The sequence below is a fragment of the Vombatus ursinus genome, unplaced genomic scaffold, assembly GCF_900497805.2.
Source record: "Vombatus ursinus unplaced genomic scaffold, bare-nosed wombat genome assembly UNPS02014821.1, whole genome shotgun sequence".
Taxonomy (NCBI): domain Eukaryota; kingdom Metazoa; phylum Chordata; class Mammalia; order Diprotodontia; family Vombatidae; genus Vombatus; species Vombatus ursinus.
The window spans coordinates 51,212,653-51,229,112 of NW_020954599.1; the positions used below are offsets into that span (position 1 = coordinate 51,212,653).

The following is a 16,460-nucleotide window of genomic DNA, read 5'->3' on the forward strand; positions in this document are numbered from 1 at the left end:
AGACTGTGGGAGGGAGTAAGATAATATTTTTAAAGGGCTTTGCACAGTGCCTGGTGCATAATAGGTACTACATAAATGCTTATTCTCTTCCCTCCACCCTGTGCCGGAAGAAATGACAAACATGATGAATACAGAGAAGCATGTTAAGACCCATGAACAAATGCAAAGTGAAGTATACAGAGGCAGGAAAACCACCTACTCAATTACTACTGCAATGTAAAAATGGAAAGAACAATAGTATCAAAACAACTGAAACTGAATGTTACAAAATTATAAAAACAAGCTTGGCCCCAAAGAAAAGATGTTAAAGAAAAAGACAATTTAACCTCCCCCCTATTCTATTCCTTTGCAGAGGTGGGGGTCTACCAGTGTAGAACATTGCAAATAACATTAGACTTTTTCAGGGTGTCCATTGGTTTTGTTGAATTTTTTTTCTCTTTTCTTTAAAAAAAAAAATTCTTCATGATCGTAATTAGCATCTATATGATGCTTTAAGACTGGCCAAGCACCTTACCTATATTATTTCATTCAATCCTTACAACAGCCCTATGATATAAACATTATTATCCTTATTTTACTGATGAGGAAACAGGCTGAGAGAGGTTGCCTAGGACCACGCAAGTGTCAAAGGCAGGTTTTAAACTCAGGTCTTTCTGACTCTAAACATAGCACTCTAACCATAGCATCATTGATTGCCTTGATATAAGAGATGGTTCAAAAAATGTCTTTTTTAAAAAGCATGATACCATGCTACTCTTATCCTACAAACATAATCTCAGTTACGTGATCCTTCAAGGATCCTTTATCACAGTCAGTGCTATGAAAATAGCATGTATTCAATCAATGTTCATTTGTAGCCTACTCAAATGTGTGAGTACCTTAAATAAAACAATCCAGCTAAAACTGTAAGTGATTTTTTTGTTTGCTCATTTTGAAGTTGTTATTTTGGTCTGGAAATACCAAACATCAAGTATGTGGGACCACATTAAAATGCGTACATAAATCCAAATCTTTGAAAAAAAAATTCATTGTAGTGTCATTTGATTTTTTATTATAAACTTGACTAATAACACTCTGTCTAAACATGACCATATCCATAGACAAAGAAAAGTAGAAAGAGTATTGTATATAAAAGTATGAATCTATGTTACATATAGCTTCTTTGCAAGGTTATAACATTGCTTGCCTATGTCCCCTTCTAAACTTTCTTATTTTTAAATGTTTTATTAATGTTCTTTCCTTTTTTTCTTTTGTGACATCACTATTTCTATTCCCCTAAACTTTCCTCTCCACCAAAAAAAAAAAAACAAAAAAAACAAAAACCCTAACCAAATAAAAGTCCTCTCTTGTTACAAACAAGTATAATTAAGCAAAGTAAATATACACATTAGATTTGTCTGAAAGTATATGTCTCATTCTGCATTGTTAGTTCTTCACTTCTCTGTCAAGGCAAAATCTTAAAGTCAGACTAGTTCCTTTTGGTAGCTAGCATGACCATAGGCATATATCCCTTATCCTCTGTGTGACTATTTCTTTTAAACAGAATGACAATTTGGTTCCTCCTACCTACTCCCTATGAGAAAGGGAGAAGAGGGAGGAGTAATGAGATAATGTCTACACAGTGCTTACAGTTCCTGGATAATGCAAGTGATTATTAATACATTTCTGGTAAATGCAGGCTCTGGCTTGTGGAGGCTTTGGGGGAACATTTCAAAGCCAAGGATCTAATTATATGAAAGGGACAATTATGGGTAGAAAGCAGTGTGTGGCACTCTCTCTGGCTATGTAGCACTCCCTTATGATAAAAGATCATGGGAATGTGAAGGTGGCTGAGAAATTTGGTGTAACCCTAGTGATGGTGGAAGTCTAGGTTTTACCCCCACAAACTTTGAGAAGGAAGGCAGCCCAACTTTTTAGCCTCAAAGAGAAGTAGAAATGTTTCCCTGTTTCCCAATGTGGAATTCCTTAATCCAATAGATTCCAACTACCTCTTACAGCTTGATTTACAGCACCAGAGGAGGCTAACAGCAAATGGAAGCCTTAAAATGAACCATCAGCAATAGGGAGGGAGACAGAGGACGTTAATTTTACAAGAGTGCAAAAAGATTCCTTCCTGAGGCTGTGTTCTCCTCACTCCCCTCAGCACCCACCACCCGACCCATCTGAATGGTTTAGTTGACTTAACAGTGCTACGTTTGTGTCTGTCAACAGCTTTGGGTGTGGGGTAATATCTTCTCTGCCAGTGACCCTGGCAACACCAGTTAAGAATGTGACTGACTGCCTGAGGAAAGAGAGCAGAAAAGCTTGACCTGCTGAAGTTTCCTGAAGCCACAATCAATTCATGGCTTGAGGCTGCTCCTAGTTTGAAGGGAGACTTGAGCCATTTAAAAAATTGTATTATTCTTATTTATTTTCAATTTTTTAATTAGAGATTTTTAATAACTGGCTGGCATTCCTAGTTTTAGTTGCCTGTCTTTTTGACTTCTGCTGCCCACATCTATGAGCTACAGCATTCCACCTTTGCAGAATAATAAAAGAGTTCCAGCACATACAGAGCTATCGAAACCTGGGCTCTGTAAACTTTTTTTTTTTATAAAGAATTTTGATCACTGTATTGCAATATAATGGGGTTTCTTTGTCACCCGATGCATTTTAATTTTATGCATTTAAAAACATTATTCTGAGAAGGGGTCCATAGGTTTTACCAGACTGCTAGATGGGTTCATGAACTGAAAAAGCTTGATGGCCCCTGGGGTAGAGGCATATTTGGTTTTCAAGAGAAAAGATTTAATATGTGTACCTTATGATGGAAAAGCAAGTTCCTTATGGTTTAGAAACGGCAATATCTAAATTAAGCATTTGACTTTTTTTTTTTAACGTCCTAACCTCTACCTTGATATTTCCCCTGCTGTCATCCTCTTCCAAAACAAAACAAAATAAAACAAAACAAAACAAAAGGCCCTAGAAACTCTCATGCAGAGATACCTGGGGCACTGAGATGTTTAAGTGACTTGTCTGGGGTCACATAGCCAGTATATGTTAGGGGAAGGACTTCAACTTAGTCTTTCTAATTTTCTGCTATCTCTCAGGTATTTGATATCGGGGAAGAATAAATGGGTCTGTTTGAAAAAGTCATTCTACACTCAGAGCCCATACTTCCTGCCTTTTCATTTTCTTCTAAACCCTCTATAATCTGACTTCTGACCTCATTATTCAACTGAAACTGTTCTGTCCAAAGTCACCAATGATCTCTTGTCAATTCTTTTCTTTTAATTTATTTTTTAAAAATTTATTTTTATTAATTTTAGTTTAACATTCACTTCCATAAGCTTTTGAGTTTTAAATTTTCTTCCCCTCCCAACCTGCCTCTCTCTCTAAGACAGTGTGCAATCTGATATAGGCTCTACATGTACATTCCTATTAAACATATAGCTCTTGTTAATTCTAATGGCCTTTTTCTTAATCTTCATCCTTAACCTCTCTGCAGCATCTGACATTGAGAATCAACTTCTGCTCCAGGATATGCCTTCCTTTCTGAGTTTTCCTGACAGCCCTCTCCTGACTTTCCTCCTACTCATTTGACTGTTTTTTCTCAGTGTCTTTACTGTGTCTTCAGCCATAACATGTCTACTAACTGTGGCTGTCCCCTGAAGTTCTGCCATAGGACCTTTCTTTCTACAGTCTCTCAATTCCTCACCTCATAAGAGGCCATGAATCTGATTATAATCTCTATGATGATAATTCTCAGATCTTTTTATCCAGTCCTATTCTCTCTCCCAGTCCTGAATCACTAACTGCCTACTGAACATTTCAAACTGCAGGCCCTGTTTAAGTATCTCAAACTCAATGGATCCAACACAGAATTATTTTCCTCCCCAAACTCCCCACCTCTCTTTTCAGTTTCCCAATTACCATATGAAGAACATCACCATCTTGTCAGATGCCTAGGTTCTGAACTCTAGTGTCATCCTTGACTCCTTTCTCTCTGTTGAGCATCCCACATATTCAATTAGCTGCCAAATCTTTTCATTTTTTTCTCTACAGCATCTCTCACATATGCTCCCTTCTTTTTACACATATAGTCATAACCCCTAGTTCAAGGTTTCATCGCCTCTCATCGAGACTATTGTAATAGACTTCTAATTGGATTCTTTACTCCAAGCTCCTCCCCACTCCCATTCATCTCCCAAAAAGCTTCCTAAATGATTTCTTAAAGTACAGTTGTGAGAGGTAAGAAACGATTATATTTCCATATAAGGAAATTGAGAGAAAAGGTAGCCCTAGGTCAGAGGTTCTAGAACCTACTAAAAGTGGATGAGACTGGTTGTTTGGTTACAGAGGCTGGAAGTAGCACAAAGATTAAGCTTTACTTAAGAGTGTACATGTGTGGGGCAGCTAGCTGGCGCAGTGGATAGAGCACGGCCCTGGATTCAGGAAGACCTGGGTTCAGATCCGGCCTCAGACACATAACGCCTACTAGCTGTGTGACCCTGGGCAAGATACTTAACCCCCATTGCCCAACAAAAAAAAAGAAAAAAGAAAGTAAGAGCGCACATATGTAATGGGTTCATGAGTACTAGCTTTTCCACCTCCGGGGGGGTTAAGACACCATTTTTTTTAACATGCATCATATGATGGAGGGAGGGAAAACATACCACGGGTAACATGTTGTAGGCGTTTCAGGAAGTCTGTGACCTATGCTGACTTCTACCAATGAAAGTCACCTAGGAGGGACTTGCAGCGAGGCATGGGGATATAAGGTTTACTCTCCCTCCTGTAGTGTGTGTGTGTGTGTGTGTGTGTGTTTCCCTCTGAGGTACCATACACTGGCTTCTTGCAAGAACCATTAATAAACTCTTCCTTCCTTTGCTCACTTTGCTTCAGTTTCGTTTCTTAAAGGAGAATAGAACTCTGACCTGCAACTAGGGAAGTAGTGGACTGCGACAACTCGCTTGTACCTCCCTAACTCTACCAAAGAGTGTCTGAACCCTGTTTCTAACACAATGGTCCCCTTAAAAAATAGGATTAGACATAAACTTTTTCTCACTTAAACCTCTTTCTAACATGGCTACTACCTCACTTTTCACTCTTTTAACAAGTTATTCCCCTTCACAAACTCCAGTCAGAATGGCCTCCTTGATGTTTGTCCTGTAGAATATTCCATCTCCCATTTCCCTCTGCCTGGAATGTTCTCCTTTTTAATCTTTGTTTTGTAGAGTCCCTGTTTTGCTTTAAATCTTAGCTCAAATGTCACCTCTTCCATAAGAGGCCTTTTCTGCTCCCCGCAACTGCTAGTCTTTTCCCTTCCAAGTCTCCCTTCTATCTGTATTTATTTTATATGTGCTAATTTATGTATATGTTACCCCTCATCTTTAAAATGGAAGCTCTTTGAGGGCAGTAACTATTTTTTGATGCCTGGCACACAAGTAAACTTAATCAGTGTTTACTGATTGATTGAGGGATTGCATATGGAACTCCCAATGAAGAAACTCCTTCTACCAGTGCAGATTGTCACCTGCTCCGCAACTGGGTCATTGGGAGATTAAATAACTTACTCAAGATCAACACCCAGTAAGTGTCAAAGACAGGACTTGTTGACTCTATTCACCATACCAGGTTGTCTCACATCAGGTATTTGATTTTTGGCTAAAATGAGGCAAGCTAAAGAATCTAATAAATTAACTCTGGGTCACCTTGCAAGACTGCTTCATGCACTATATATCCATTGTTTGCAGCTAACACTTCAAGCCTATCTAGCTGGAGAAGGTACTCATTCAAACAGAATTACATTTGCCAGTTTAATTACAGGTTCTTTGTGAAAAATGTGTAAGAGTAGTATTGAAAAATCTCGTTACACAATGCACTGGCACTTTTAAAGAGACCAAATGGATTCTAAGTCAGGCAAAGCTGGGCTCTAGTTCTGGCTCTGTTACTAACTAGCTTTATAACCCTGCGGAAATAATTTCAAGCCAGGCAAGATGCTGCATGCCTAGAATTCTTCTAACTGGGGAGGCTGAGATTTGTGGATTGCTTGAGCTCAGGAGCTCCAAGGTGCTTAAAGCTGATCAGATGGCCACACTAAATCTAGCAGTTAGGTGGTATAGTGGATAGAGTGTTGGGCCCAGAGTCAGGAAAGCTCCTCTTCCTGAATTCAAATCGGGCAAATCACTTAAACCTGTTTGTCTCAATTTCCTCACCTGTAAAATGAGCTGGAGAATGAAATGGTAAACTGTTCTAGTATTTTTGCCAAGAAGACTCCAAAAGGGGTCATGAAGAATCAAACATAACTGAAAAATGACTAAACATTAAACATGAGCTCAGGAGCTCATGTGCAATAGGGGTAAAACTGAGCAGATGTCCACACTAGCTCTAGCATCAAGATGCTGAGCACTCTGGAGTAGGGCCCAAGAGGCTTTCTAAGGAAGGGCAAAATGGCCTAGGTCAGAAATGGAGGAGGTCAAAACTCTTGTGCCTACCATTAGTAGGATCAGGCCTTCACTTCCAGCCTGGGCTAGAGAGGGAGACAAGGCTTACAAAAATTAAGAAAATAATAATCATTCTACCTCTACAATATTAATTTCCTCATCAATAAGAGGAAAATTTTAGAACAGATGACCTTGAAAGGCTACTTTTAGCTCTGGCATTCTATAATGTAGACTAGGCAACAGGGGGCAGTGTGGTGAAGGGGGAGAGTACCAGTTTGGGAGCCAAGAAGGTTCCAAACCTGATTCTACCATTTTCTATAGAAATAGAAATATTCCATTTCTATTGACTCTGGGCAAATCATTTAACCTTTCTGAACCTCAGTTTCCCCATCTTTAAAGTCAGAGAACTGGATTAAATATCCTTCCAACTCTAGGTCTGTGATGCTATAAATGTACCTGTTATACAATATCTTGGAAAAAAGCTGTCTTCAATACAATCAGAATGAGGCTAGTTACGAGAAAACAAAGTGAATGTGTGTGTAGATCTCCTTGAACAAGAAAGGACTGAAACAAAACCGAAATAATATAAACCAAAGGCCCATACTTACACAGGTGTAACACTTTTTGGAAGTCCTAATGCATTGACTGCGATGGGAGTCGGCTGGGATGGCAACATGGAGCTGAGGAAGGCTGCTGGTGTTTGATTGGAGTGACCAAATCGAGCATTTGGAGAAGGGCAGTAAGAAGGTGAGGGAACTGACCCTGGGAGAGGTGGAGGAGGGGGAGGAGGGAGTGGAAAAGAATCAGACATGGGAAAAGCTGCGGTTGGACTGAAGACTGGGGGAGGAGGGGGAGGAGGGGAGGGTGAAGAAGGAGACCACAGATACTCCCCTTCAGAGGGAAACGGTTGAGAGAAGGGTGGCACAGGCACACGGCCAAACTGTTTCTGAGTAGCAGTTGGAGACATGGGAGATGGGAGGCTGGAGGTGGAAGAACTAGAAGAAGGAGTCACATAACCTGAGGCAGGGCTGATGTTCTGAGCAGCAATGAATTGTTTGGGCCTAGCATAGTTGAAGGAGCTGGAGGGCTGCATGATGGGAGAAGAGTGAGAGGTTAGAACATTCATCTGATCTGGGAAAGGGACAGATTGGCTGGCCTCAAGCTCTTGAAAAGATGGTGGAGGAGGGAAAGGTGGGGATGGGGGAGGGTTCTGTGGGGTGCTCGACTGCTGATGGTACCACTGGCTTCCCTCTTGTTCCAGTCTAATTTGGTTCTGCAGTTGTTGTATTTTCAAAGGGTCCCTGTGGAAAGAGCCAAAAATAAGAACAAGTCACTTAAGCTGTGAACACAATAACTTTTATATAAAAGTTCCAAAGTTCACAATTATTTGAATGAAATGTGTTGAAAATGAAGCAGAAACCACTAGTTATTGTTGAAAATGAAGCAGAAATCACTAGTTATCTGAAACCTTTCTTGAAGTTTACCTAAAATGATGCAAACCTTTACTTAGAACTTCAGATGGAAATTTTTCCAGACTTCTGGGGGTAAATTTCACTTTGATTCTACTAGAACCAGTGTGAGAAAAAGCTCCTTTTCCTTCTCTTTCTGGCCATTAAAAAGTTAATGAAATAAAAAAATTAAAAGGTCAAAAATTATCCAAACTTTTTTAGTTTGAATCTAGTTTTGTTGGAGAATGAGTCAATTTCAATTTGCCTTATTCAGTGTTCCTAAAAGGTCTTTAATATTCCTTTGGATAAAAAGAAAAAAGACTTTCAGACTAATAACCAGTTTGTATGGAGGAGAAAGTCAAGTTTGAATAGGAATACAAAGTAATGACTATTTGCTAATTGTTTTAAGGACTATAATTAATAGAATAAGACATAAGAATAATTAAGAGAATAAGTTTCTCATGGAATTTTATTACTTCATTTTTCAGCAAGTACTAGATAATAATTTACTTATCACTTTTGATCTTACAGCAAGTCACTCTAAAACCCTTAAATACATGCATAGCATTTAAAATATTAAATTCTGTAATTATCCATTACTTATGCTAAACTAAATACCTGTTATCATTGGTAAGTAAAACAAATGTAAATGAGTTGTGGCCAATTAAAAATGTTTTAAGTGTCTACAATAAATCTCTGAATGAGACATTTATCTTTAATATGGGTATAATCAACAAATAGTCTCTTATTTATGAATAGTGCCCCAAACTCTAACAGATTTAGAAGTGTTTTATTTGGAATTCCCATTATAGCTAACTATAAGCTTACAACCAGATGAGTTAACTCCTATACTCTTAGTTGACTAGCTTCTATTTAGTATAATTATGTATTAACCATGTTTGAAACAGGGCACATTAGCAAAAAAGTACTCTAGTCACCTGTGGCTGTTTACAAGAACTTCAACAGAAGGTGGCACTATAATATGTGTGAATAAAAGGTGAATAAAAACCACTTCATTCCATTGGAGGGTAGTTACATTTATTCACTTTTTCTGACAAAACTGTTCAGATACAGAAATACTTGCTTTCTCATCTTTAGCTGTTTAATTACAAAGTGACCCTAGAATTTCAAGAATTCAAGGAAATACATAGGAAGGGGGTTAGGGGGTGGGGAGAAGAGATCTTTCAAAAGTCCTGAAAGACTTCAGGAGGATTTCATTAGTAAGAACAGAGAGGGAAATCAGCCAAGGAGAATGGAAATCCTTCTTTCCTCTACAGTTTGAATCTTTCATTATTTAGCCACTTCAATAGCAAACAGTTTGGTCCTAGCTACTACTCTTATAAATTGGTAAAAAAAATAGTGTAAGAAATCAAGGTGGTCTTTTTATTTTCCTGGTAGCTGAAAAATGTAAGTAGAAGCAAGCTCAACCCTAGCATCAAAGAATCCATTAGCTGTAACTCTGTGTGGTCTTCATGTTGAAATCAATCTGAGTTCCTTCTTTATACAGCCATGTCACAGCTGGGAATTCACTGTTCCCTTGACACCACAGATGTCTGTGTGGTTTCAGGATGCTTCATAGCACATATGTCCTTTTGGCATGTTTATAGATCTGTTTTAGGACAGGTATAGAAATATAAGAACCACCCACCCTAAAGCCAGGCCATCTATCTTCATAACTTATCCTGCAGCACTCCTTTCTCCTCTTAGCTTCTCCTGTGTACTCCTTTTGCCATGGCCTCCTAATCCTGGCACAAGCGCATTTAAAAACTGAAAGGTCTACAGCTCAACCTAATGATTTATGTCTGGGCTGGATAGTAACTTGGTATAGCAAGACAGCCTCTTCAAAGCTACCTCTAGATGGCTGTTTTCCAGAGACAAGCTGGCTCAAAATGGTCAAAGCCAAAGTTATATTTTTAAGCCTGGCCTGGTACCAGCCAGCTGGTACCAGCTGTTGTGTGGTGGCTACAAAGAGATTGCCATGCCACACCCCCTATCTGATGTGGAGATATTTTAAAAACTCTAGAGAGCTCCAAGACCCTTGTACCAAGCTTAAGGAATATTTCCAAAAAGGGCTTTCAGGAAGCCAGGCTTCCTATATATATCAGCATCACTTTTTTTTTTCATAGTCCTAGCTTTTTTCATTGGGAAATGACTGCTCAGCCAACCATGCAAGGCCACTCAGGAATCACTAGCCTAACTAGTCCTTCTAGCCAATGGCTAACGGTCTATTTCCAAGTGCTCTAATTTAATCAATGCTTTTGAAATTATAAACAACCTAGCACTTCATCGGCAGTGAAATTCAGATGATACTGTTTTCATATGGGTCCCAGTTTCAGTTGCTCAGTACTTGGACATGGAAAATAGAACATTCCCCAGAGACAGAGATAGAGTTGGGAGGTGGATGAGAAGAGAAAGGGGTAGGGGGTGGGGAGGACAAAGGAGAGAAGAAAGTTGTGGTAAGAGTACTATTTGGGGCCTGCAATTTTTCATAAGGGCAGTTAGGTGGCACAGAGCATAGTATGCCTGTCTTGGAGTTAACAGATCTGAGCTCAAATCCAGCCTCTGACACTTACTAGCTGTGTGACCCTGAGAAAGTCACTTAACCCTGTTTGCCTCAGTTTCTTCATCTGTAAAATGAACTGGAGAAGAAAATAGCAATCTATTCCCGTATCTTTGCCAAGAAAACCCTAAGTGGGTCATGAAGAGTTAGACATGACTGAAAAACTACTGAAAACCAACAATTTTTCATACCTGGTTTCAGCACAAATGATAATTTCTGAGCTAAAACAGATTAGGCCGCTTCTGAGACAATGAAAAAGACATTCCCATCCTTATTGTCCAATTACAATGAGATAAAAAAAAAAAGCTCACAGACCGCAGATTAAGTCTAGGAATTAAGTCTAAGTCTAGGAATTAAGAATGGTTTCAAAGTTGTAAGTAGTATTCACTCACTTATTCATTCACAAACATTTACTGAGCTTACCAATGTGAGATGCTATGCTAGGCTTAGAGGGCAGATACAAAGGAGCAACAGATAGAAGTTGCAAAGAGACACAGAAAGATAATTTCCAAATAGTTAGAACTTTCCAAAAGTGAGATACACTGCTTTTGGAGGTAGTGAGTTCCCCCTCATTGGAGATTTTCAATCAAAAGCTGGACGACCAGTTCTCAGGTAGGGTTCTGACTAGGTGTCCATGGAAATCTCTTCCAATTCTGGCATTCTGGGATTCTGAATCTACTCAAAATAGAGTACAGGCAGAAACAATGAAAGAACTAAATGAAGGTGACAGCAGGAAGAATGGAAAGGGGTAGATGACTGAGGAATGATATCTATTTGGGAAAAGGAGGAAAGAAATAAAAAGAAAGTTGTAAGATTAAAGTACATTGAGGAAGGACTATAGCATGTTGGGTGGAACTCTTGTTGGGCAGTAAGGGGTAGACTGCAATCTGCATTAGTGGAGGCAATGTTCAAATGGATTATAGTAAAGATCCATTTGAGCAGCCAGATACTTGAGTAATCTTTCTCTCTTCAGAGTAGAGCTACTACAGAAAAGAGAATCCACTAAATCCAGGAGGGGACAATATGCTTTAGAAACTACCATTATGTACATGAAAACTATTATTATACTCCTATATCTTTACCTACCTAATCCAAATTATTTTCTAGGTGGGATTTTGATATATCAATAAAGATAAAAAGAGCTAATACACTAATGATGTTTCACTTTCATAATTTAAAAGTTGTTTCTTCCCTCACTTAGTAAATATTGCTATTAATTTACCAGGTAAAAGAAAACTGTATAACTAATCGAGTAATGCCACCCTAATTTAAAATTTGACAATAAAAAAAAAATCTTCCCACACACCTTTCTATCCAACCTGGGGAGAAATGGAATGAAAAAAAAAAAATAAAAAAAAGAAGGCCAGCTGAATGAATTATTCAAATTGTCCAGAAAAGATGGAGATTATCGGTTGGGTTATATATATACATTTATTTTCCAAATGTCTAGAAGAAAGAAGCAATTTCTAGCTGTTTTTAAACTGACTGTGGGATAGAATACTTTTTCAAAATCCCAATCAATACTTTTCCCAGGGAATGTGGCAACATATTGTTCTTTGATTCCATGGGGGGAAAAGAAAAAGGAAAACCTAAGGCTTATTTATCTTAAAAAAAAAAAAAAAAAGTAAGATTTATAGCAGTGCCAAGAGTAATGAAAAATAAAGCAATGTTAAAAATACAGATAGTCCCTGACACACACTATGTTTCACTTTCTATCACAAGTGAAGAATATAATAATAACTTTGGGAATGCATTTTAAGAAATGTTCTCCTGGACATCCCCCAAAAAACAAACATTCTGGATTCCTTCACCAAAGGCAATACATGCTTGCACTGGCAGCCACAAAATGTTGAGAGACCTGCAGAAAGGTCTCCAGCATATTTTAGGATTTTATGGAAGGACATGGACCATAAGTAGACAGGCTTGGACAGGACACAATCTCTACCCACAGAGCGAAGTATCCAGGCTAAAGATGTCCCAGACTCACTGACGTATTAAAATTTTGCTGTTTTCTGGTAGTATCATTCACCACCATCAGACAATTTATAGCTAAGCAACTACAGAGGTCATTTAGTTCAAATTGCTCACAGATGAACCTGAGGGCTAGAAAGATGAAGTAATCTGTTCATTATCACAAGGTAACATGAGAAGCATTTATTAAGGCCCTACCATGGGTCAGGTACTTTGCTAGGCACAGGAACACAAAAACCAAATGAAAACATTTCCTGCCCTCAAGGAATTTATATTCTACATGGGGAAAATAACTTGTATGCAGATAAGTGAAAATAAAATAGGTACAAAGTAAGGGGACAGGCTAGATCGCAGAGTGCATAGAGTGCTGGGCTTGGAATCAGGAAGTCTCCTCTTCCTGAATTCAAATCTGGCCTCAGACACTTACTAGCTGTGTGACTCTGGGCAAATCGTTTAACCTTGTTTGCCTCAGTTTCCTTATGGAGAAGGAAAAGACAAATCATTCCAGTATCTCTGCCAAGAAAATCCCAAATGGGGTCACGAAGAGTTGGATGCGATGGAAATGACTAAACAACAAATATAAAATAAAGGTCAGGAAAGGTCTCTTGTAGAATGTGGCATTTGAGCTAAGTCTTGAAGGGAGAGCATACCAGACATGAGAAACTGACTGTAAAAAAACCCCACTGAAGTGTGAGGTTAGATGGAATGCCAGTTTTGTTAGTGGCAAAATAAGGTCTCCTGATTCCTAGCAATAAGACTCTCTGGGTGATGCACCTGCAAAATTCTCTAGAATTCATTTTAATAATAATGCTAGAATTTGCTACACTGTAACCTCCAAATACCCTCCTAGGACGAGATACAGAAGTTACTTCATGTTTGAGCCGTCCAAGAATGCCACCTAAATAAACCCCATACTACTCTGTGCAGGCTTTCCAGAAGTTCACTGAAGGCAGGGACACGCCCCACAGGACAGAGATTTCCAAAGAAGTGAAACCCTAACAACTAGCCCCAAGCTTCAAGCGAGGCTTAATTTTAAGGAGTACTAGGTATAGAGAAGAGTGGTTAGGTCAGACAAGCAGGTACGTATGTATTGGGAAAAGCAATTAGGGTAGGAGGTTTACCTAACCTTAAATTCATGCTAACCTTAACTGTAACTTTAACTGTAACCGTAACCGTGACCGTAACCATGCATTTAGGGTAGGGTTTACTTAAGAACTTTTTTTTGTGTGTGTGTGTGAGGGCAGAGAGTGCTTTACTTTTGTCTTCCCAGTTGTTGATCAGTTGTGTCCCTATGCTTTGTGACCTCATTTGGAGTTTTCTTGGCAAAGATACTAGAATAGCTTGTAATTTCCTTCTCCAGCTCATTTTACAGATGAGGCAACTGGGCAAATGACTTGCCCAGGGTCACACAGCTAGTAAGTGTCTGAGGTTAGATTTGAATTCAGGAAGAGACTTCCTGATTCCAGGCCAAGCACTCAATGCCATCTAGCTGCCCCATCTACAACCTAGTAAGCACTAAAGGAATTGCTTGATTGAATTGAATTGCTCTGAATTTGAATTTCAATTGAAATTGAATAGATTGCTTGATTGTTCACTCAGTCAAGGGTGGGATAAGAAGGAGTCTTGTGGGACTAAATTCAAAAGGGCCTTAGGTCTATTACCTGTTTACTATGTGGAGCCCAAAGCTACTGAGTGTGTGGGAAAACTCTATGTTCTGGGTGAGTTAAAATTATTGGTATGGTTTTTGGTTCAGGCAGGGCAAATTACATTAATATTTTCTTAGCCCTCTTCCCCCAACCCTTATCCTTAAGTTGAGTCTACTCAGAACATTAACCCACTGGCTGGGGATTGGGGCATCTATATCCAACCATTTGCTTTCTGTAAGAGCTAACATTTATTATACATATGGTGAACCATAATATAAACAATCTAAAGAATGATCATTATTACTAAAAACAACACAACAATAACAAATTAATATCAACCAGATGGCATCTGTATTTCATTAGGTAAGGTATTCAGAGTGCCAGTTGTGGTAAATGCAAACCAAACCATCTCAAAAATTAATTGCAAAGTTGAGGGTAGGGCAGAGAAGGAGAGGAAAGAGGAGGGACACAAATATTTTATGGAACAATATAAACACAGTATTCTAACTGATCATGGCAAGGAAATGTGTACTTTTTCCTATATGGAATGATGTCAAAGCTTTACCCTTTTCCTCTGACACTTACTCATTCTGAACCATCCTTGATTCTTACTCTCCCAATTTTTTTTTAAACAATACTTTGTCTGGGCCTCACCTTACACTAAAGTGATCACAAAAATTCAAATGTACACTATTCAAGTTATGACTATATAAAATATGGTAATTGGTTCCAGCCCAATGGAGTGTATTCTACCTTTATCTTATCTGAGCACAGATCTCACACTTGATTAGACTGTAAGGTCCTTGAGGGTGCAGACTGTCCATTCAGGCCATTCAGATAGTAAGTGTTAAGTAAATATTTGTGGAACCAAAATTTTAAATCATGCTTCAACTTCAGACACAACTCAAAGACACAAAGAGTTGGAAAGACCTTAGGCCACCTAATTGAATCCCTTCTTGACAAATGGGAAACTTTCAAGTAACTCAGATAAAACACAGTCCCTTACAATAGGAGTGGGCAAAGGAAAACAGATCTGAATGAAATAAGCACAAGACAGGAGTCTACTCAGAAAAGTTGGTCCTTTGTATTTAGAATAAAAGCTATACTTGGCTCACTGACTGAAAAACAAAACAAAACAAAACAACCCAAAACCCAAACCAGTACTGCTCATCTGTCTTAGTACATAAAAGCAATCTGTATCTCAGATCATTCTGTGTATGGTGATGGGAAAAGCAATTACTAACTAGTTTATAATCTTCTTGGGAACCAACATTCTGAATGTCACAATGACTGGCATGGGAACTAAGGTATTTGGGAGGTAATGTACTGAGGACAACGAACTATTCTTCAGAAGTTAAATACTATAGCTGGCTCCACAGATGTTGAGGCTTATCCTATAGTCATGATAGAGACAGTTCTCACTGGTGTAAATGGTAATTTTGGCTCTGTGCAGGATGTAAAGATGTTGTCCAAACCATTTGCAGCTGGACCAAGGAAAAGGATTTGTACGTTGGAATAAATTGTATGTGATGAAGGACTGGCAGGGCTCAAGAAAGCACAATTGACATTTCTCCCCCTTGCCTGGACAATGATTGCAAGGCTGATATGCCTGATGGAATTGAGTCAAATGAAGCACTGCCATACTGGGCTTAGCTTTTTCTTGTTTTTCTGGGCAGGGCTCATGGGCCAGTTTCAGAAAGAACAAATTACCCAACCAAGCAAAATGTCTTCACTCATTTTCATTCTCATTGTTGTAAAAGGCTAAAGAAAAGAACAGGAAAGCATTAGAGCTCATGACTATTAAAACCTATTTCAGTGAAAATAATAGAGATTAATGTGGACCTCTGCCCACTGAAAAGATCTGGTATCAATTCCTAAAGAATAAAACTTGTCTATTTTTGTTACATGCATTTTTCTAAAGTGAAAAAATTCTTTTTAACGTTTTCCTTCAATAAGTGAGCATACACTCTATCTGGATCTCTAAAGAAACTCCCCACGACACAGATATTGAGAAACTTGTTGGCCTTAACCATACTACGTCAAAATTATTAAATTGCTTGAAAATTACCTTATGTTTGAAAAGATAGACATGTTTAACTGTTTTGTCCCAAAGCTAAATGCAAAGAATGATTAATCTAATATTTCACAGCCAGGCACAGTGCAACCAAGCTTTCTAAAGCTGAATTGCAAGTATCCAAAGGGTTTTTCTGCTTCTTTGCTTTTATAATGAACAAAAGTGGGAGTAGTTAAAGTATCACATTTTAAAAGAAATGGGCATCACCTTCTTAGCCAAGTGCCTCCATTCCGACTTAAGAACTAAGAATCTGCTTTCCCTCCATTTTCCCCTGGTATATTCCCCACATTTTTCTGCTGCAGAATAAGATTTTCTCTGTACAGCTGTATACTATGA

General features: G+C 38.6%; 1 protein-coding gene across 3 annotated transcripts in view; it reads right to left on the reverse strand.

The window, feature by feature from the left end:
• PALLD (palladin, cytoskeletal associated protein) overlaps window positions 1-16,460 on the reverse strand; it is a 520,996-nt gene that overhangs the window by 52,133 nt on the left and 452,403 nt on the right. For 2 of the 3 annotated variants that reach the window (XM_027837584.1, XM_027837583.1), the window contains exon 2: window positions 7,034-7,726. The exons of the other annotated variant lie outside the window; for it this stretch is intronic. In XM_027837584.1, coding sequence (XP_027693385.1) covers window positions 7,034-7,551 — 518 coding nt within the window. In that variant the 5' untranslated portion in view covers window positions 7,552-7,726. The remainder of the gene's footprint in view (window positions 1-7,033; window positions 7,727-16,460) is intronic. 3 annotated transcript variants of the gene reach the window in all.